The 24,124-nt window shown below is 41.0% G+C and overlaps 1 protein-coding gene across 6 annotated transcripts in view; it reads right to left on the reverse strand.

The window, feature by feature from the left end:
* ANAPC10 (anaphase promoting complex subunit 10) overlaps positions 1 to 24,124 on the reverse strand; it is a 242,554-nt gene that overhangs the window by 104,356 nt on the left and 114,074 nt on the right. Inside the window, exon 5 of one of the 6 annotated variants that reach the window (XM_077815325.1) lies at positions 12,643 to 12,699. The exons of the other annotated variants lie outside the window; for them this stretch is intronic. Within the exon in view, the coding sequence (XP_077671451.1) occupies positions 12,658 to 12,699 (42 nt within the window). The 3' untranslated portion in view covers positions 12,643 to 12,657. Of the gene's footprint in view, positions 1 to 12,642; positions 12,700 to 24,124 lie in introns of those variants that run through there. 6 annotated transcript variants of the gene reach the window in all.

Consider the following 24,124-nt stretch of genomic DNA (forward strand, 5'->3'; position numbering starts at 1 on the left):
CAGGATGGATCACTTGATCATTACCTGTTCTGTTCATTCCCTCCAGAGCACCTGGCTTTGGCCACTGTCGGAACACAGGATACTGGGCTAGATGGACCTTTGGTCTTACCTAGTATGGCCGTTCTTATGTTCTTAAACAGTGAAAGACTTGTGGCAAGTACATATATGATTTCATAGTTATTATTTTTGTTGATATGAAAATAATTTATAATGCTAAATTTACAGATATTGCACATTTATTCAAGGAAGGGAGTAGCAAAATTTGTACTTTCCCAGCAGTGTACCTAAATAGATGTATGCATAAAGAGCAAAATTTGACAACTGTGCATTCTGTCCCTTTGTGCCACATTTTGGAGGCCTTTACAATGTGTTCAGTTTTTAGGGAGTTGACAAGCATAAGTATACACCTCTATTACATAGCTTTCATCTTTTCCTGAGGTAAGATGCTTCTGGCAGTCTTTTCATAGTTTACAAATAACAATGTACTGTCTAGTTTGTTGTTGAATATAGCCCCTTTCCCCCAAACAAGTGAAAACAAACAAACATGCCAGTTTCCATGTTTTTTATTTAATTCTAACAGAGCTCGCAAATATTTCCTCAGGGAGGGAATATTTTTTTTAAAACAAACTAATGCAATTATCAGAATGACCATTTACCTCACTGAACTGATTTGCTGAGATGACCTCCCTCTCACCTTTATTCCTTTACTTATTGTGTCATGTTGAATTTACACTGGAAGCAATTTGGGACAAAGTTCTTGGGCCAGGATCCTTAGCCAGTGTAATTTGGTGTATCTCCGCTGAAGTCAATGAAGCTAGACAAAAGCTAGCTGAAGAGCTGTACTCTTTTCTGTGAAGTGCCTAGCACACTTTTGAGTGCTTAAAATAATAAATTATTTGATGAATAAGTTAATGTCCAGCAAATCAGAAGAGTTCTCCATTTTTATAACACTGAATGAAAATTCTGAAGAACTGTAACTTATTAAGCCAGGTCGCAGCCCCAACAAGACATATACCGGGGAAGTCAACAGGCAGACCACAGGGCAAATCCAACACACACACACCCAGATGCTTTTAAATGGACCCCAAAATCTTTTTATTTACTTATTATCTTTTTTTTAAACCCTATTTTCTCTGGAGTCTGGACCTTGACTATACCTTGATCAACAAATCTGGACCATGACAAAAAAAAATTTTGACTACCCCAATCTACACTTTTGCTACATCAGAGAATTTTGGTTTGAATTCAGTGTTCAGAAATGCTTTGGCTCAATTACCACCAAAAGGGGAACAAACTAAAAGATTAGAATTGATTTAAATCAAACTTGTTTTTATTGTTGATTAGAGTAAGTGATTTAAATCACCTTTAGCATTTGAATAAAAAAATCAGAAATGCTCATGATAACATACCAATGTTTTCTATAACCAGCTGCACATCAACAGTAATTTTGCTGGCCAAGCATGATGTTTAGACAGTTATGGATCCCTGGGGAGGGATGGAAAAAACAGAGTTCAAATTCAGTTTACTGTGGCACTTATCCCGCCCTGAATCCTAGCCATGTGACCGGCAGTGCTTACTGTCACCTTAGCAGGGAAACATGGTAGCTCAGGCATTCAAAGAATACTGTCTATAGCTCATATAGAAGCCAAAAGTTTTGTATGAAAATGGCAAATAATTAACTGGAGTCATGTAAGGAGAGGTATCATGTTACTAGCATGGACTTTATGTGCAATTGAGGTGATGAATGTTAATATGGGAGCGACTATAATATCAAGGGACACATCCAGTGCTCTGAGCACCCCTCGTGTGAACCACATATGCCCAGATGCGTTAACAGATAGCATTCTGTTCTGCCACGGAGAAAGAATTGGGAGAGAAGGAAAAAGAGCTGTAGTCATCATCAAGGGGTGATGCCCAAATAAGCACCACACAGAGCTACAAAATAATCACAGTTCACCCAGTGACATTACTGTTTCATAGAATCATAGGACTGGAAGGGACCTTGAGAGGTCATCTAGTCCAGTCCCCTGCCTCATGGCAGGACTCAGTATTATCCAAACCATCCCTGACAGGTGTTTGTCCAATCTGCTCTTAAAAATCTCCAATGATGGAGATTCCACAACTTGCCTAGGCAACTTATTCCAGTGTTTAACCATGCTGACAGCTAGGAAGTTTTTCCTAATGTCCAACCTAAACCACCCTTGCTGTAATTTAAGCCCATTGCTTCTTCTCCTAGCCTCAGAGGTTAAGAACAACAATTTTTCTCCGTCCTCCTTATAACAACCTTTTATGTACTTGAAAACAACTATGTCCCCTCACAGTCTTCTTTTTTCCAGACTAAACAAACCCAATTTTTTCAATCTTCCCTCATAGGTCATGTTTTCTAGACTTTTAATCATTTTTGTCGCTCTTCTCTGGAGTTTCTCCAATTTGTCCACAAGCTTCCTGAAACGTGGCACCCAGAACTGGACACAATACTCCAGTTGAGGCCTAATCAGCGCGGAGTAGAGCAGAATAATTTCTTCTTGTGTCTTGCTTACAACACTCCTGCTAATACATCCCAGAATGATGTTTGCTTTTTTTGCAACAGCATTACACTGTTGACTCATATTTAGCTTGTGATCCACTATGACCCCCAGATCCCTTTCCGCAGAACTCCTGATTGTTCCTTCCAAAGTGGAGTACTTTGCATTTGTCCTTATTGAATTTCATCCTATTTACTTCAGACCATTTCTCCAGTTAGTCCAGATCATTTTGAATTTTAATCCTATCCTGCAAAGCACTTGCAAACCCTCCCAGCTTGGTATCATCCACAAACTTTGTAAGTATACTCTCTATGCATTATCTAAATCAGGGGTTCTCAAATTGGGGGTCAAGAGCCTGCAGGGTTATTACGTGAGGTTATTACATGGGGGGTCGCGAGCTGTCAGTCTCCATCCCATAGCCCGCTTTTATAATAGTGTTAAATATTTTTAAAGTGTTTTTAATTTATAAGGGGGGGTTGCACTCAGAGGCTTGCTATGTGAAAGGGGTCACCAGTACAAAAGTTTGAGAACCACTGATCTAAATCACTGATGAAGATACTGAACAGAACCAGACCCACAACTGATCCCTGTGGGACCCCACTCGTTACGTCCTTCCAGCATGACTGTGAACCACTAATGATTACTTTCTGGGAACAGTTTTCCAACTAGTTTTGCACCCACCTTATAGTAGCTCCATCTAGGCTGCATTTCCCAAGTTTGTTTATGAGAACATCATGTGAGACAGTATCAAAAGCTTTACTAAAGTCAAGATATACCACTTCTACCGCTTCCCCACTATCGACAAGGCAATGTGATATCACCTCAGCATTTAAGTCAGGGCAGTATGTCATCACAACAACATATTAGTGCACCCAAATTGAGCACCTTAGCTTTAGGCCTTCTTCTGAAGGTGTCAGGGGGTGGAGACACTACAGAGGCATGTCTCTGGGGAAAAGAAACACCTCCCCTGCTCCTGAGTGATTTCCACTTTCTAGTCCTTGGAGCAGTACTGGTGGACTCTAGAAGAGGCTGTAAACTCAGAGTAGTAAAGAGAAACAATTGTGGGGAGAGGTCTTGGTGCACAGCATAAGAACATACCACAGTTCATGTTCTCTAAGCGTAACAGTAGCCACCAGAGTCAGTGGATGTCAACCACTGGCACATGACAGGGATATTAACCTTCATAACCCTAATGCAAGTCAGGTGATTGGGGCCAGGAAATAAAGTTCAGTGTCTTATCAACACTATTATGTCTGTCATATTTATTACAGGGAGGAGGTTTATTATCTGCATGAGTCAGGACTTACTAATAAAAGACAACTTTGGTACAGCTTACATTATAGTCAAGTTATAGCCCAAAGTACTTTAAAATAAAATAAGAGTAGTGCAGTTATTGTGTATGTAAATATGTCAGCCAATTTCCACAGCTCACTCATAGCCTTAGAGGTTTGAATCAGTTTTCTAGAAGGAATATTAGTCAGTATACCAGAAGATTCCCTTCCTTTTTGAAAAGGCAACGGGAATCTTGAACTTTTTATTTTTAATCTTTAACTTCCCCCCAGACAGCAGTAAAAGGGATCCTGATTTATGTCTCATCACAGCTGTGTCCCCATCCCAACAACAGTACTATGCTATAAAGTCAGCAGTCGCTACAACAAGCAGCCCTGGGGGCACTTAAACCATCTTGAACTTAGAGACAAGGATACTAATTGGGGGACTGACTTTCTCAGGGGATTGGTAATGGTCTAGAGAACTTTTCATCTTTGGTTACTAGCACAGATCTATCCCAGGTCAATAATGACCAAAGATCGCTACCACCTGAAAGCTGGTTGGTGACCTCAGTAGAATGATAGTCTCAGTCCAGTTCCTAACCCAGTTGCCCATCTTAGCTAAGCCACTGGCACAGCTGCCACCTTTCTTGGAAATGTCAGCAGAGGGGCCAAGGACTGTCTAGGTGCAGAATCCCCAAACTGTAGTCTCTCCAGTTCAAAGTCAGAGCCCGTTGATTAGTCAGTATGCTGCCCGTGCTGCTTCTGGCATGTGTTTGAAAAAAGGTCTTTGGATTATAGAGTATTTAGTCTGGTGCCCATACAAACTCTAAACTCACAGACAGAATTAAAGGAAAGGTAACCCATGCTGGAACCTAGAGTTTCAGATTTATTTATTTTTTTCATTTTAACATACACAAACTCAATATATTTTCCCCGAAAATCTTGTCATCTCAAAATCTGAGACGTGATATTGTTTGAGAACAATATTATCATATGGTCACTGCCTGTCCACTGTTCTTACTTATTTGTAGAGCTGATCAAAAATTTCCATCCCAAGGGAAATACCAATTGTTTTTTGTCCCAAAAATGTAAACTTCTCTGAATTAAAACTTCCAAATGTTGATTCAGAAATGTTGAAAGGTTTTGTTTTGATATTTTTGATCAGAATGAAATGTTTCAACATTCCCAAATCAAAAAGTTTTGTTTTGTGTAGGTTCAACATAAAACTGAGCCTGTCAGCTGCCTAATAGGAAATTCAGCTGGGATTTCTTGGGCCACCATTCTCCCATCTGGGCTGGGCTCCCTGGACAGACTGCAGTCCCAGGATGCACCACGGTGGCTCTGCCAGAGGGGAGACTGTGGTGCAGCATATGTAGTCAGGCAAGGGAGCCCAGCTCACTGCAGAGAATGGAAGCATTAGGCATTTTGGAACCTCGGGTAGACATAGATTAACATCAAGCCAACCTGCAACAAAGTATTTTAATTTGGTTTGACATGCCAAACTTTTAATTCAGGTCAACCTTAGCCAAAATGTTTTGTTTAGATCGGAAAATTGAAAAATATTGGTAAAATCTGTGGAAAATATTGATTTTGGGGAAACCATGTTTTCTGTGGAAAAAAAAATTAAGGAAAATTCCCAACCAGCTTTGTACCTACATACTTTTTCTCATACTTTAGAAAGTTCATATATAGGAAACAATCCATTATACCACCACACCTACACTGAATATTCCTTAACGTTAGGAAAATATCTATTTGGAATCACATCTTGGTGCTTTGATAGTAATGGCCAAACTGAATTACTGTAAGTACAAACAGACTAAACCAAGGCGTCTACAAAGGAAGGATAAACAAGCATGTTATAAGGTTAATAAATCTTAGAGGAAGAGAGAGTATATTCATTCACTTTCCTGGTTGCTCCTCAGTTTGGAGAGACAGCTACTTATGTGATGAAATCCACAAGACACCAGATTTGTAGACGCTCAGAGGGTAAGAAATTGGTAACAATTGAAGGTGAGGGGCTCAACGCCATCAGTAAATCTCCTTTCTTTATTTCAATATGGGCTTGTATGACATTCTGAACCTTGTGGGAACACCCTAACCCGCCATGTTTATCCTTATAAAATGATTGTGTGGTATTTAATGCAAAGTTTGTCATGTCAGGTGTCGTTGAAAGGCTTGTGATGCACTGAGCATTGATGTTATAGTAATTGTTGTTATAATAATATTATAGGTTATAATTTCATGTATATAGTTATGAGGCTGAAAATGTGTCTTCATGGCTTAAAATAAACCCAGGTAAAAACTCTCCAAGAGCAGAGGAACAGTTCACACCTCATCAGGGCATGTATGGGACAAACACAGCCCAGCCTCACAGGAACAAAGGACGCTGGCCTAGGTAGCAACAAAAGGATCTTTTGGACTCTTGAATGAGTCACCCTGCTTCCTTTGGGCAGTTGGGGACTGCAAAGAGGTAATGCTCAGCTGACTTTGAAGGGGAGAGGGACAAAGCCAAGAGGGAAGAAAGAACGTGCTAAAAGGGAGAGACGATTGCCATGCTCTTCTCTCTCTTCCACCTACATCTACAGACACCACACCAAGCGACTGAAGCGCTGATCAAAGGGGAGAGCCTGGCTGAAGAGCAACCAGCCAGCCTGTGGTGAGAAGCATCTAAGTTTGTAAGGACACTGAAAGTGTTAAGATCAGCTTAGAATGCATTTTGCTTTTATTTCATTTGACCAAATCTGACTTCTTATGCTTTGACTTATAATCACTTAAAATCTATCTTTATAGTTAATAAATCTGTTTATTTTACATGAAGTAGTGCATTTGGATTGAAGAGTGTCAGAGACTCCCCTTGGGAGAACAAGCCTGGTACATATTAATTTCTTTGTTAAATTGACGAACTCATATAAGCTTGCAGCAACCAGCAGGCATAACTAGACACTGCAAGACGGAGGTTCCTAAGGTTGTCTGGGACCGGAGATATTGGCTTGTGTCATTCGGTTGCACAATCCAAAGAGCAGCTTACATGCTAGAGGCTGTGCGTGAACAGCCCAGGAGTGGGGGTTCTCACAGCAGAGCAGGGTAAGGCTGGCTCCCAGAGTCAAGGATTGGAGTGACCTAGCAGATCACCAGTCCAGATAACACCAGTGGGGGAACGTCACAGCTTGAAATGCTTTGTTCTACTTTCTTAGCTATTCTTCAAAAAACTCTTTCTAATACAACATGGTTTTGCAGTGAATTTTGGCCAGAACACTTTAGAGTTCTACTCTATCATTGACCATTTACAAAATAAAATAAATTTTAAAAAGTAAGCTTGGCCAAATGCAAACCACAAATGAGAAAACCACCAAGAAAGAGCATCCTCACTGCCAAAGCTTAATGTGACCTAATGGGAAGACAACAAGAGGTTAGAATTTGGTTTTATGATGCTTCGTGTAATATTTGGCAATCTGAAGGGGCTGGGTCAATCTTCCTGATCCTTAAACAAACACTGATTTTTTTTCATCATCATAATACTCTGCATTCTATTCTCCTGTGACCTAAGTCTCTTTCCCACTGGGTGGGTTAGGTTTAGAATGTCTGTTCACTTACTAGTGTCATTTGCACCAGCTGGTTCCAGATGTGCTTCACCTCCACCCACACTAGGCTTCGCAGGTCCAGCAAAGTGCAGGGGGAAAAGGGTGGGTGGGGAGAAAGAGCCATGCACTGGCAGCACATCAATTTGCTGGCAGCTTCTCACTGTGTTTATTATTCATAGCACTGGAGGGAGAGTTGGGGGCAGGGTGACTTACGCAATATCTTGTCTATGCTGAAAGCCAATACTAATCCACACCCCCGCAACTGAGAATCAGATCTGGGATGGGCCAGAGTGGTCAGTTTTGCTCCAAGTGGATATCAGGGCTCAGGAGACCAGCTGCTCCAGGCTCTGAAGGTCACTTGCCAACCATTGAAAACAAAATAGGGAATGTCAAACTTAGCCCCCCTCAGTGCTTCAAAGAACCAGTATCCATTGCACTATTCTCTATGAAAGATGTTAGCATTAATATTTTTAACTAAAATGAGAGGTGTTGTGAAGTGAGACCTTTTAGGTTCTCTTTTTTTTACAGTATTTTATATGAAAATATTTCAAAAAAGCTAACAGTGCTGAGTTAATATTTTTTCTACTGTTAAATAAAACATGAACAAATCATCATAAAACAATTATACATCTAGGAAAAAAGAAAAGATCATTATACTCCATTTAGCTTAAACTCAATCCTAAATTTAGAATAGAACAAGAATGAATTAGAGTTATTTTTCTAATTACTTTACAGAAGTATATTGCTATTACTCGGATAGCTATGAAGTGAAACCATAGTTCAAGTGTATAATAATGTATATATGATGAGATAACTGGCTCTGTGGATGAGGGGAAAGCAGTGGACATATTATTCCTTGACTTTAGCAAAGCTTTGGACACAGTCTCCCACAGTATTCTTGTGAGCAAGTTACAGTAATATGGACTGGATGAATGGACTATAAGGTGGATAGAAAGCTGGCTAGATCGTCGGGCTCAATGGGTAATGATCAATGGCTCCATGCCTAGTTGGCAGTCGGTATCAAGCGGAGTGCCCCAAGGGTTGGCCCTGGGGCCAGTTTTGTTCAATATCTTCATGTTCAATGATCTGGAGGATGGTGTGGATTGCACCCTCAGCAAGTTTGCAGATGACACTAAACTGGGAGGAGAGGTAGATCCGCTGGAGGGTAGGGATAGGATACAGAGGGACCTAGACAAATTAGAGGATTGGGCCAAAAGAAATCTGATGCGGTTCAACAAAGACAAGTGCAGAGTCCTGCACTTAGGATGGAAGAATCCCATGCACTGCTACAGACTAGGGACCAAATGGCTAGGCAGCAGTTCTGCAGAAAAAGACCTAGGGGTTACAGTGGACAAGAAGCTAGATATGAGTCAACAGTGTGCCCTTGTTGCTAAGAAAGCTAATGGTATTTTGGAATGTATAAGTAGGGGTATTGCCAGCAGATTGAGTGACGTGATCATTCCCCTCTATTCGACATTGGTGAGGCCTCATCTGGAATACTGTGTCCAGTTTTGGGCCCCACACTACAAGAAGGATGTGGAAAAATTGGAAAACGTCCAGTGGAGGGCAACAAAAATTACGGGACTGGAACACATGATTTATGAGGAGAGGCTGAGGGAACCAGGATTGTCTAGTCTGCAGAAGAGAAGAATGAGGGGGGATTTGATAGCTGCTTTCAACTACCTGAAAGGGGTTTCCAAAGAGGATGGATCTAGACTGTTCTCAGTGGTAGCAGATGACAGAATGAGGAGTAATGGTCTCAAGTTGCAGTGGGGGAGGTTTAGGCTGGATATTAGGAAAAACGTTTTCACTAGGAGGGTGGTGAAACACTGGAATGCGTTACCTAGGGAGGTGGTGGAATCTCCTTCCTTTGAGGTTTTTACCGTCAGGCTTGACAAAGCCCTGGCTGGGATGATTTAGTTGGGGATTAGGTCCTGCTTTGAACAGGGGGTTGGACTAGATGACCTTCTGAGGCCCCTTCCAACCCTGATAGTCTATGATTCTATGACAGGTTTCAGAGTAACAGCCGTGTTAGTCTGTATTCGCAAAAAGAAAAGGAGTACTTGTGGCACCTTAGAGACTAACCAATTTATTTGAGCAAGAGCTTTCGTGAGCTACAGCTCACTTCATCAGATGCATATCGTGGAAACTGCAGCAGACTTTATTCTGCTGCAGTTTCCACGATATGCATCTGATGAAGTGAGCTGTAGCTCACGAAAGCTCATGCTCAAATAAATTGGTTAGTCTCTAAGGTGCCACAAGTACTCCTTTTCTTTTTATGATTCTATGATAATTAACAGTGTAAACATTTAATTTGCCTAATGAAATAAGAACTGAAAGGCCATATTGACCGAATTTTAGAACAAAAAATCCATCCCACATGATCACAAAACCCTTTTTACCATCAAGGTGTGCACATAATTTTGAGTAATCATTATTTGTATTTGTTTTTACTGATACACTTTGTCCTTCCAGCCTTGCTTCCTGTTACTGTTTATTAAATTCCCTTGCATTTCTTGTCTTTAGTTAGACCCCAATCCTGCAAGCTACTCCACATTTCCAAATCCACAAACCTATGTGGAGGTCCCACTGAAATCAATAGACTTTCAAAACAAGCAAGGGACCACCCACAGGGGTCAGCTTGTAGGATTGTGGCCTTCATTTTAAGCTCTTTGGGGCAGAGACCATGTTGCCTGATGTGTTTGGACAGAACCTAGCTCAATGAGGCCCCAATCCCAGCCAGAAGCTTTAGGCACCACCATAATACAAGCAGGGTTAAATTCCGCTGTAGGAAGAGAGCCCACACAAGACTGACACACACTACAGTGCAGTAGGGCATACTTTCACCTAACAACAATCTAACCTTAAAAATTGAACTCTAAGCCCTACCACATCTGTGTTGGTGTTAGTACAGCATCTCTTGTATGAGCTGCTAAATGCTTCAGTACTCAAATGACCATAGGACACTCCAGAAGTGAACTCTGACTGTTTCAGTAACAAGTGATGTACAAACGTTGCAAGAAACAGCGCTTCACCTAACATGCTGAGAAGCTAGTGTTAGATGATGTAATGATGGTAGATGGAATTTTGTGGGTAAGTGAATGGGTTGTAAAAGGAAGTGAAGAGCTTGTACATTTCAGTAACTGGTTGGCAGAGTAAAGGTATGTGGCTTTATTAAAAGGAAAGGGCTTATTGGGGAATTGCTGAGAGAGGCCAGAGTTAAGTTTGCATGAGTATTATAACAGACAACTTGCAGCAACATCAGTTATTAAATCTTTATTGCACAGATGCACAAAGTTTTGAATTAGAAACGTCAGTGGTGGGGTGTTCACCAGGCCAATGACGTCATGACATTTCCTCAAACTACTCAGGCAAGCGCGTAGCTTCATAGAAACACTCTGATGGTTTTTTCTTTACTGGTGCATCCACAGCGTAATCCTTCCAGTCCGCACATCTACTCAAGTAAAGCGAACATGTCCTTAAGTCCCAGTCTCAATTTGGGTCTCCCCAAAATGTTTGAGTGCCATGCACCACCTTCGGTAAAACTCGACAGATTGAGACCATTTTGATCCTCGTCACATCAATAATCAGATCTCTGTGCAAAAAGCACCTAGAAACTTTTAGAAAATGGCTTTTATTTCCAGGGCTTATATCTTTGCTCAAATGATCTCAAAGGGGGGTCGTTAACCCTAATCTGCACACCAATTTCAACAGAATCCAACTAAGCACATCAATTTTAGAGGACTTAGAAAAGTCAACTTTTAAACAAAAGTCACGACAGAACCTTAACTATAGTGATGCTGCCATGCCACTATGATAACAGACAGTTCCTGCCCCACAGAGCAGGAGTTGTGCATGGGCTGGGGTGCCTTGGCAGAGCTGTGGGCTACAGTGGGGGTTGGGTGCACTGGCAAAGCTGGGGGCAGGAAGGTTGGGGTGCACCATACCTCCCTCACCTGAGCCCCCAACCTCTTTCCCTTTTCCCCCGTCTATCCCTCTCCTGATAACCCTCCTCCATGCACTACAATCCTAAACTCCTCTTGCCCTATTCTCCCACTTCTCTGCTCCTAATACCCCTTCCAGGAAACATTTGCATGTCTATTTTTTCCCCAAAGACATTGCCCTCTCCCCAAAAAAAACTGCCATCCATGACTCGAATTGTAGCAACCTCCAGCCACTCAGTCCAGTCCAGTCTTCCTTTTGCCTTAGGTGGGGGCTTGTGATTAACTTATCCTTAATTATGTTAATTGAAGGGTGTTTTCACACCCATCAATCTCGACAAGGTCTGATTCATCCTGTCATTAGCATCTCTCAGTTTAACAGTACAAGGCAGGAGGAGGAAACTACTTTTGGGGGTAGTTGTACCTCATGAACCCTTTGGTCAAATGACCCTATCTCTGCAACCCCTAGTGCAAATAACCCCAAATAACCACCAACCCTATTCTGCACCTTTCTGGGGCACAACAAATTTCAATGTAATCTAACTAAACACATCGATTTCAGAGGACTTAGAAGGTCAGCCATTAAATAGAAATGATGATGCAACCTTAACTACAGTCTTGCTGCTGTGCCACTCTAATATACCATATTTTAGCCTGGATCCAGAATGCTGTACAAACTTAAACTATATAGCTATCCACCCATTGCAGAAAGCTATGAGTTGAAACTAAGCGTGGGAACAAAAACCTCATAACAGATTAGTATAGGTATTGAAGAGTATCCTAAGCAAATAAAAGCAAAAAGGGAATGTCAGTATTAAAATGTAATTGAATTTGACCAGGACACAAGTCACATTAACACCCTTACACTTTCAGAACATTCAGTGGAGTACTGATGTGATCCGGGCTGTGGTTTTGCACTGCATTCAGAAGACAGCCTCTCTGACAGCCCAGTGTTTTTAAACCCACACTAAGTCATTGGCACATCATTACTGGACCAGGAGGAAGAGCAGCACCTGTTGAATTACCCCATACTAACTCCTGCAGCACTTATGAAATCCTTGGGAATCTCCAATGAAATTTCTGACCTGGCATTACACTGGTGAGATAGTGGCATCTGACGTGAGCACAACATCGTGTAGCTGTTATAAAAGACTATTCAATTGTTTTATATATATATATACACACACACACAGATCAGAGGATGCAACACAGTTCAGCTGATAGAAGACAGTGGACTTGGATTCTGATCCCTGCTCTGTCATTAGCTCATGGTGTGAAATTAGACAATTACTCTCTGGGGCTCCATCCATTTCTCCATCCATAAGATACTTATCCTTCATTTGTAATTTTCTTTTTTGAGATCTGTGAACGAAGCGCACTATATAAGTATATATTATTATTGCTGATATGACCAAAGAAGATGGGGGAAAAACTGTAAGCTTGAAACTGATAGAAGCAACTTTGAGGGAGCAACAACAAAATTTCTGCATAGTGAGCTATTCCTGAGACTCAGCTTGATGCTGTGAACCCTGCCATTATAAGCAATATGTTCCAATAGCTAATGCAACTTGTCCTCAATGCACAGCTGTCTTTACCAACTGGCTACAATGTGGGTGTAATGTACCTGTGGTAAGGTTTCCTTAATGACACTCTGTGAGCCTAGTTTTTAAACACAGTTGCCTTAACAAGCCAACTAAATCACAAACTTAGTACATAAGTATGGAAAACATCCATTTACATAGTGAAAAGCCAATCTGAGACTCCAAATGTGGGGCAAGCAGCTCCATTGATCTCTTTCTTCATTTTTTTGAATATGCCACTAGGATTGAAATGCATAGGATTAATGGGTTTTTATTTCCTTCTCCCTGTTTCCTGCCTTTCCTTTTGTAATTTTAGAGAAGACAGGCTGGGTGAAGGAATGTATCTGTTCCAGAGTGGTCATCTCTCCCTATTGCTGTTTTTTCTACACTCTCTCTTCTCCTTCGCCAACCTTAAGAGAAATAACTTATAATCTAAATCATCTGTTTTCAAAGGGAAATTTCTCTTTGGTGCAGATTCAGTTAGGAATATAACATTTAACTGAAACAGTAAATTACCTGTTTGCATGCTTCTTTGCATTAAGAGCTATGTTTGTTTGAAAAGAGTTTCAAAATGGTGGATAAGTTTTTATAGGGTAAGCCCCTCCCCTGGCATGGTTTTGCCAATTAGGAGCTGACCACAGGCTGTAAGGACTGAGGTCTGTGCTTAACAGGCAGCTTGGATGACTGAAGAGGAAAGACACTCCTTCTTGGAAAGCTGAAGTCACTTTTCTTTTGCATATAGGTTTTCTCTTAAGGGCGTTGTTGCTGGGGTTTATTTATTTTAAAATACTGAGATAAAAACTGCTCTATGCATATAACTTTTCATTATTGTATACAGTATTTCATTCACGTTTATTGCATTTCACTATAATGGGCTGAAATTTTCCACACAAAAATATTTCTTAGTTGAAAAATGGACTTTTTTCTAAAATGAAACTTTCTATGAAAATGTCCCAACATATCCAAAATTTTCTTTGATTTTGTGAAATTTTCTTCCACACTTTTAATGGACATTTTATTGACACTTTTGTCAAAATCATTTTTAAATTATTGACACTTTGAGTAAAGGACCTTGATAATGATTTTGTAAAATATGTAGAAAACATGTTAGTATAATATTTATTAAGGTTTCAGTAAAGTAATTTGCTCATAATGTTTTGAAAAATGGAAAATGAGTCCACATCAAACCCTGTGAAATAGAAACTATTTTGAAATTTTTCACAAAGTATCTTTTCATTTCCCAACCCATTCTGCTAATCGCTCACTTAAAATCCCTACATCACTATGTGTTGTACCATTAAAAAGTAGATGCAAGAAGCTTCATTGACTGTTCTCTACTCCCTGCTCTTCTTCAGAGTATATGGTGGGTTTTTCCATTCGTTTTTGTTTTATGTGTCTGTGGGCAGGGGGGAATTGAATTTCTCTTTAATAGACCCATTTTCATTTCTTTCAGGATTTACCCCCTTCCAGTTCATGTAAATTTGGGAGTTTGAAAGGAGACTAGATGGTGACGAAGAATTCTTGTTGCCAAAATGAAACCATGACAATTCTGAGTATAGAAATCAATCAGAGCCGAGGGATTATAGCAGCCAAACAGTGTACAGGGATTCGGATAGCCACAGTATAATTACTTGTAAATAACCATACAGTCTATCTGGGACCTTGTCTACACTTGCGGCAGCACGTAGAGTACATGTAGCTACATGCTGCAGGAAAAGGCATTCACACTCACTACGGTGTGTAGCTACACACACAACAGTGAAAGGTTCCGGCAGGGGAGAGGCAAAAGGGAAAGGTTCGGGCAATGGGGTGCTGCTGGAGCCTTTCCCTGCTGCCTCCCCAATACCAGAGCTATTCCCTGCTGCTCGAGACTTTCACTGCAACAGGGAAAGCCTCGGGCAGTAGGGAGAGAGCTGGACACGACACGGCTAAAAATAGCAGAACAGACATGGGAAGCACAGCTTGGGCATGTAGAGTGTATACCCCAGAATTCAGGCATGCAGGACACACTGTTCTACTCACTTAAGCTGTGCCTCACTGTCTACTCTGCTATTCATACCAATGCTAGCAGGGTGTGGAGTGTCTGTACTCTACACACCACCAGAAGTGTAGACCTACCCTAAGGTACTTAGAAGGGCCCATTACTGTAGTATCTGAACACCTCAAAATCTTTAATGTATTCATCCTCACAGCATCAGTGTGAGGCAGGGGAGTGCTATTGTCTTACAGCTGGAGAACTGAAGCACAGAGGCCCAGTTCCTCAAAGGCATTTAGACTCCTAACTTCCTTTGAAATCAATGGGGCCTGGGCTGGCAAGACTAAGTAACTTGGCCAAGATCTCAAAGCGGTCTATGGGAGAGCAGTGAATTGAACACAGGTTTCCTAAGTCCAGGACTGTTGCCCTACCCACTGGACTGTACCAGTTCCCCTTCTTTGAGGAGTGGTTGTCATAGCACAAGGATTCCCATGCTGACGAAAGGATAAAGAGCTAACCAGCAGAGCTAGTTGATATGTTTTGAATTTTGACATTTTATTAACTTTTTTAATGAAATTAAATTTTTGTGTTTGTGAATCATAGAATATCAGGGTTGGAAGGGACCTCAGGAGGTCATCTAGTCCAACCCCCTGTTCAAAGCAGGACCAATCTCCAACTAAATCATCCCAGCCAGGGCTTTGTCAAGCCTGACCTTAAAAACTTCTAAGGAAGCAGATTCCACCACCTCCCTAGGTAACGCATTCCAGTGTTTCACCACCCTCCTAGTGAAAACGTTTTTCCTAATATCCAACCTAAACCTTCCCCACTGCAACTTGAGACCATTACTCCTCATTTTGTCATCCACTACCACTGAGAACAGTCTAGATCCATCCTCTTTGGAAACCCCTTTCAGGTAGTTGAAAGCAGCTACCAAATCCCCCCTTGTTCTTCTCTTCCGCAGACTAAATAATCCCAGTTCCCTCAGCCTCTCCTCATAAGTCATGCGTTCCGGTCCCCTAATTTTTGATGACATCTGCTGGACGCTTTCCAATTTTTCCACATCCTTCTTGTACTGTGGGGCCCAAAACTGGACACAGTATTCCAGAGGAGGCCTCACCAATGTCGAATAGAGGGGAATGATCACGTCACTCAATCTGCTGGCAATGCCCCTACTTATACATCCCAAAATACCATTAGCCTTCTTGGCAACAAGGGCACACTGTTGACTCATATCTAGCTTCTTGTCCACTGTAACCCTAGGTCTTTTTCTGCAGAACTGCTGCCTAGCCATTCGGTCCCTAGTCTATAGCAGTGCATGGGATTCTTCCATCCTAAGTGCAGGTCTCTGCACTTGTCTTTGTTGAACCGCATCAGATTTCTTTTGGCCCAATCCTCTAATTTGTCTAGGTCCCTCTGTATCCTATCCCTACCCTCCAGCGGATCTACCTCTCCTCCCAGTTTAGTGTCATCTGCAAACTTGCTGAGGGTGCAATCCACACCATCCTCCAGATCATTGAACATGAAGATATTGAACAAAACTGGCCACAGGGCCAACCCTTGGGACACTCCACTTGATACCGACTGCCAACTAGACATGGAGCCATTGATCACTACCCATTGAGCCCGACAATCTAGCCAGCTTTCTATCCACCTTATCGTCCATTCATCCAGTCCATACTTCTTTAACTTACTGGCAAGAATACTGTGGGAGACTGTGTCAAAAGCTTTGCTAAAGTCAAGGAACAACATGTCCACTGCTTTCCCCTCATCCACAGAGCCAGTTATCTCGTCAGAGAAGGCAATTAGATTAGTCAGGCATGACTTGCCCTTGATGAATCCATGCTGACTGTTCCTGATCACTTTCCTCTCCTCTAAGTGCTTCAGAATTGATTCCTTGAGGAACTGCTCCATGATTTTTCCAGGGACTGAGGTGAGGCTGACTGGCCTGTAGTTCCCAGGATCCTCCTCCTTCCCTTTTTTAAAGATGGGCACTACATTAGCCTTTTTCCAGTCGTCCGGGACCTCCCCGATCACCATGAGTTTTCAAAGATAATGGCCAATGGCTCTGCAATCACATCCGCCAACTCCTTTAGCGCTCTCGGATGCAGCGCATCCGGCCCCATGGACTTGTGCTCGTCCAGCTTTTCTAAATAGTCCCGAACCACTTCTTTCTTCACAGAGGGCTGGTCACCTCCTCCCCATGCTCTGCTGCCCAGTGCAGCAGTCTGGGAGCTGACCTTGTTTGTGAAGACAGAGGCAAAAAAAGCATTGAGTACATTAGCTTTTTCCACATCTTCTGTCACTAGGTTGCCTCCCTCATTCAATAAGGGGCCCACACTTTCCTTGTCTTTCTTCTTGTTGCTAACATACCTGAAGAAACCCTTCTTGTTACTCTTAACATCTCTTGCTAGCTGCACCTCCAGGTGTGATTTGGCCTTCCTGATTTCACTCCTGCATGCCTGAGCAATATCTTTATACTCTTCCCTGGTCATTTGTCCTATCTTCCACTTCTTGTAAGCTTCTTTTTTTGTGTTTAAGATCAGCAAGGATTTCACTGTTAAGCCAAGCTGGTCGCCTGCCATATTTACTATTCTTTCTACACATTGGGATGGTTTGTCCCTGTAACCTCAATAAAGATTCTTTAAAATACAGCCAGCTCTCCTGGACTCCTTTCCCCCTCATATTATTCTCCCAGGGGATCCTACCCATGAGTTCCCTGAGGTTGTCAAAGTCTGTGAAGATTTGTCTGTTTTTCAGTCAGCTCTATTATAGTGTGATCATGCAAATCAAACACTCAGAACCAGTCAGAGAGAGCAGAAAATGGCACAATTGGTGTAAAACTCTGTAGTTGTACTTCAATGATTGTACAGTAGCTCTGCACCCTTGTTGATTGATAGAATTCCATTTCAGTATAATGCTACCCGCCTACCTCATGAGAATGCTGTGTAACTTTATTAACCGGTGTTTATGAAGTGTGCTGAGTTCTTTGATCAGAAAGCACTGTAGAAGTAGAGCCCTGCAAATCTGCAGATATCTATGGACTATTTAGATGCATCGGGTGCAGATACAAATTTTGTATCCATGCAGGGCTCTATGTATAAGCATAAGGTGTTATTTTTATTATTTTTTATTATTTTATTTTTAAAAGAGACTAAACTAACTGAAGCTTATTATTATTTAAGAGAGAGCAATGACTAGAAGACAAGTCACCCTAAGGGTACATCAGTGGTTTCCAACATTTAGGGGCTCTTCTACTAGCTTACCAGGCCAACACTTAGCCTATCAGTCAGTGACTTCCACTGTTTCCTACCTCACCTATGTCTGTTTTAATGAAAAGTGAAGATTGGGCTTTCCTTTCTCCAGACTCTTATAAGTCTGGGGTCTATCTTGCAGTGGCCTTTGGCTGCTCCAGAGTGCACTTTCTGAAGGCAGAAAGCAGTCCAGGCACCTAGGGCATAGCAGAGATGTTCATTTTGAATGCAGAGTACCAAAAACTTGAAAAAATAGTATGGCTGGTATCAATCCCTATATCACCTTACCTAAACTTGGAGACCTCAAAGGGGTATAATAAGATTTGTTTATTGTCCCATTCATCTAGCCTGCCAGGAGCATGGCATAGCATATAATGGGAAGGGTCAGAGAACAATAATTAAATTGCCTGGATTTAAGGTATATAGAGAACATTGGAATCCATTTCAAACTTGGGAATTTTGTATAATAAGACAATTAAAACTCCTGTTCAAAACTCCCCAGGCATAAGCTGTTCAGGGGCATCATAGTGGTACCATAATCTTGTTGGTGGTGGTGGGATGGGGGGACGGTGAGAGACTGTCAGGAAAGTGTTGAATAGCTGAAGTATTAGGTATTTTAAAATTAATTATATTTTGTGATCAAACTAGCAACTGCAGAGGGGTTGGGGACTGCATTATAGTGCAATAAAAACCTCATAAAACATTAAAACAAACTCACACATCTGCAGACAGATGGGAGGTATTATGTAATACCAGTCATTGCTACAACAACCTCTACCCCACTTGCTGCTGCAGGAGCAATGTTCATTACTAAGGGCCTCTGTGGTTTCTAACTCGCTCTCACTCTCTCTCACATGCACATACACATTACTTACCAAAGCAATGTCTTGATTTAAGAAAAGGGCTGTAACACAGAGATGGACACAACAGTGATGGATTTGGTGTTACAAACTCAAGACTAGCGCTGATTGGGATCCAAGTCCCATATTATCTGAATCCCCAAAGTTCAGTGGAGGGGAAGGTTAGGACAGTTGATTCCAGCTTTAGCCCATATTTAATGATTTAATAAAGAATAGTCAGTGGGAAAATTCCTGACCTGAACCCTAGGATTTCATTTAATAGAGTCATAGATTCAGAAGGATCATCTAGTCTGACCTCCTGTATAACACACACCATAGAACTTCTCAAAATAATTCCTACAATAATTTCCATTGTTTTTTCTTGGAAAATGTAGCAACCCCTCCATTACATTCCCTCCTCAGACTGCCAGAAAGCATGTGTCTCAATTATATGCAAACATTAGGTGATAATGTGTGAGATGGGCTTTACAGTTTGGCACAAAGGATTACTACAGAAATCCTCCAACAATCAACAATCAGCAATGAGCTGTCCAAACCACAAAGGACAATGAGAGATGAATTAGGAATGCTTAAAAGTTTGTAGCCAAGAAATTATTTGAACACAGTCAGTAATGAATACTGAGGATAGATTAGTGTTCTCCCCTTGCTGTTTTCTTCTCTGCAATATATTCAGATCAGCTCCCAAAGTCCTCAATGAAATAATAAGTTACTAAGATGGGAAAACAAAGTCTCTTTCTCAGTTTTAGTTTCCTTCATTCATTACTTCTTGTTGACCTACTCTATGACATGACACAACACCACAAGGCAAAACATCATAACCATTGTTTTCTACAATTGAAAATACAAGTTTATTTTTGCCAACTATAAATTGGGCAATAGCCTATGGAGACAGAGAACTTGTATACAATTATTTGTATGCTGGTAGTTTATACAAATAGAAATTACTTTAGACTACTATAGATTTTCATGTGCAGTTCAGTATGTCAGTGTTATTTATTCCTTTCTCTTTACATTTTACTTTTTAATTTAAAAATTGCATTTATATTCAGAAGAGGTGTTAGATTGACAGCATCAGAAGCGTAAGTTCTCTTTATCGACAGAATACAAGGGGTAGTGGTATTACATGCTTGTGTCCTGCAATATGTCTTTTAGATATTGGCTCCAAGTGCAGGGGATGCATGCCAGATTAGTGCTAAGTATGATGGTGATTTCTTCAATGTGGACATGTCCATTAAGAACTAGGCTGGGACAGTGAGTTGTTTCCAACTTTGTAGAATTTTTCAATTCTATGAATAGATTAATAATATGAAATGCATTAGAATGCTACTGAAGACAATCTACAGTAAGTAGTTTGGCATATAGAAACTGTTTCTGGTGTCTGGATAGACGATGGGTCAACAAGACAAGATTCATTAAAGGAGAAAGATGTAGATGTTAGGAACAGGCTCAAAATTTACATCTGTAAATGTACTTAGATCATCTCTAATTTTGGGGGTGTTTGTATCTGAAATTTGGTTTTGAAGCATCTCCAGAAGGTGTTTGTATTTGTATTTGTTTATTAAAATTTGACTGAAAAAATATAATTCCATTTCTTATTGAATTTACTGTGAAAATTTAATGGATCCTTCTGGTGATACTTAGGGAATTTCTGTGTTTATACAATGACAGGTTTCAGAGTAGCAGCTGTGTTAGTCTGTATTCGCAAAAAGAAAAGGAGTACTAGTTGGTTAGTCTCTAAGGTGCCACTAGTACTCCTTTTCTTTTTATGTTTATACAATGACATGTTTAACATTTAGGTAGCATTTTTATCTTCAAAGCTTTATAAAACTAATTTATAACTTTATTAGAAAAAAATCAGGCAAGTCCTAAATATTGAATTTTACTTTTATATTCAGTACAGTACAGTTGGTTTTCAATAAATGCATTGATTATTAACATTTAGAAGTGGCTAGGAATACTTTTCTGAACCTGAATTTTATGAAGTCTCAGATTACCCCACCTCGGTACAACCTTCACAATCCCCCAGGTTCACCAGTTCATGTTCAAATAAAGTTTTGGATGATGGGTCAAGTCAGTTCCTCTTTTATCCCCAACAGTTTGCTCATTCCTAGACCAACTGGAGAACAAGAGGGAAAGAGGGAAAGAACTATATACATTTCCTCCCTGGGCTACTCCTGGGTTAAGGTTAAGGCATCTTGCTCTTGGCTGAGCCTAATGGCTCAAGTACCAAATATAGTTTTACACTTTGCCGTAGGAATCAGATCCCAGAAGCATTAGCATTTCCTGGATGAAGTAGATTTTTTGGACTATGGGTGGTGCATGTTAGATAGATGCTATCAGCAGCATTTCTCAGGACAGTGAAAAAGCTGATAATTAATTGTGACAGCACTCAAAAGCTCTTTTATAAATTTCAGTCACCACGCTGTCCACTCACACATGCTCTAACTACTTCAAAGAGAACTATTCTTCCAAGGCAGAAGAGGAAAGAGACCAAAGGCAGAAGAGGACCAGAGATATTCTTTCTTTAGAAATCACACAAATAAAGTTAAATCATCTGTGACTACCACATTTTTGTCATAATTTCCCCCAATTAAGGTATTGTACAATGATGTTTTAATATACTCCTATTATACCACGTTGCTGCCATTTACAAGAATTATATATGCTATATTGGGGGAATGCTATATTAAGAAGGAAGTTTCTGTTTAAATGTTTTTTGTTGTCCAATATCATGAACATGTGTAGCAATAACTCATGTCATAGAATATTAGGGGGGAAATGCCAGGATAAGAATACATCATCTCTTTGCCTGTTATTGTTGGTCCTGGTCAGAATTTTCAAATCTGGGTGCCTAAAGTTAGCTTTCTAAATCCATCTTTTGGTACCTAAATAGAAGTGGACTGATTTTCAAAAGTGTTGAACAACCCCATATCCCATAGCTTTGGGTGCTCAGCACCTCTGAAAATCTGGCCTCTTCTCTTTAGGCACCTAATTTATTAGCCTAACTTTAGATACCAGGATTTAAAAATTTTGGCTCCTGATTTCCAGTCTTTCCTCTTGTGATTTTATCTTGTGATTCTTGTCCCACAATATTTGGTGTTTTCTTAAATCCCCAGTTCCTGAAATCATGTTATTAAATGAGAATCTCAGCTTTCTTTTTTTTTTTTTTAAATGTAATGTGACAAAGTTCCTGCTCTACCTTGGTGGGTCTTGCACTTATTGACGGATTTGCTCGCCTTGGAGCTTCACGGCATCCCTCAGTTTGCCGTTTTTTCTGAACCCACAGTCCAGGTCGACTCCTCCTGTGTCTGACCAGGAGTTGGGAGGATTTGGGGGGAACCCGGGCCCGCCCTCTACTCCGGGTTCCAGCCCAGGGCCCTGTGGAATGCAGCTGTCTAGAGTGCCTCCTGGAACAGCTGTGCGACAGCTACAACTCCCTGTGCTACTTCCCCATGGCCTTCTCCCAACACCTTCCTTATCCTCACCACAGGACCTTCCTCCTAGTGTCTGATAATGCTTGTACACCTCAGTCCTCCAACAGTCCGCGTTCTCACTCTCAGCTCCCAGTGCCTCTTGCTCCCAGCTCCTCACATGCACACCACAAACTGAAGTGAGCTCCTTTTTAAAACCCAGGTGCCATGATTTTTAGGTTAAATAAATGCAAAATAATTATTAAAAATGTACTTAAATTCAAATCAATTTGATAGCTTTTGATTCACAATAGGACCCTAGTTTAAGGCCTATTGAAGTCAATTGAAAAGACTACCATTAATTTAAATGAGTTCTGAATCAGGCCCTAAGTCAGGGGTGGCCAACCTGAGCCTGAGAAGGAGCCAGAATTTACCAATGTACATTGCCAAAAAGCCACAGTAATACGTCAGCAACCTTCCATCAGCACACACCCCCAGCTCCCAGTGCCTCCCACCCATCAGCAGCCCCACCGATCAGCACTCCCCCTCCCTCCCCGCACCTCCCGATCAGTGGAGTGCAGGAGGCTCTGGGGGAAGGGGGAGGAGTGAGGGCACAATGGCTCAGGGGAGGGGGCGGGAAGGGGTGGAGAGGGGGCAGGGCCTGTGGCAGAGCCAGGGGTTGAGCAGGGAGCACCCCCCGGCACATTGGAAAGTTGGCGCCTGTAGCTCCAGCCCCGGAGTCGGTGCCGATACAAGGAGCCGCATATTAACTTCTGAAGAGCCGCACGCGGCTCCGGAGCCACAGGTTGGCCACCCCTGCCCTGAGTGTTTTAATAACTGATATCTGATACATACAATTATTGCATTTTAATTAAATCCATAGGAAAGCACATTTAAGTCACCTTAAAGTACTGCTAACATTCTCAGTGGATGGTAATTAAAGTCTTTTCTAGCCTCTGTAGATAAACCCATATTCCTGACTTAATTAAAATATGGATAGGCTAAAGCAAGTATAGTCACTCACTTCCACTTTCGGTTGGAAAGGGAACCTTTTAAAACTTTATGGTGCAAGCACAATAAGGTCTTTCTATCCCATGTAGGTAATATGTCATGTTTAGTACTCTCTGCTGGAACTATTTATACATCTCTTTAATGTAGAAACAAGAAGCTTAGATTAATTTTTCGCTTTCATCATCGTTTTATATTTTATTCTACTTCCTGGCTCAGGCCTGAAAGCTCAGAATTTTACATTTTTCTAGCAAGTTGCCAGTAATAGTACACTTCAAAATGTTTGCAGGATTTTCTCCAGACACCTGCTGTCAAGTACCACATGCAAGACGCTTATGCAGTAAATGGCCTCTTATTAGAGAGATTTGCCATATGCCATCATAAAGAAACCTATTTTCTGCTCTAACTTTATACTATATTTTTTTCAGCAGTACAAAAGTGCAAATGATTTAATGTTCAGATATGCTCCCAAAATATGATTTTAACAAATATTTATCAACAAAGCTGGACTATTTTCTATTTGTGAGAGAGCAGTGTCAGTGAGCCACAACATCTTAAAGGTGATGCTTATTCCAATTTTTGTATTAGCACAATACACAATGTTACAATGTTCAAAATGTATAAATAGCATCTGCTGACTTGTTTATCTTGAAATACACCATGTTAAAGTAAAACCAGTCATGGAATAATCTGAATCCCATCAGAAGAAATTTTGCAAA

The sequence above is a fragment of the Eretmochelys imbricata genome, chromosome 4 (genome assembly GCF_965152235.1).
Source record: "Eretmochelys imbricata isolate rEreImb1 chromosome 4, rEreImb1.hap1, whole genome shotgun sequence".
NCBI classification, from domain to species: Eukaryota; Metazoa; Chordata; order Testudines; family Cheloniidae; genus Eretmochelys; species Eretmochelys imbricata.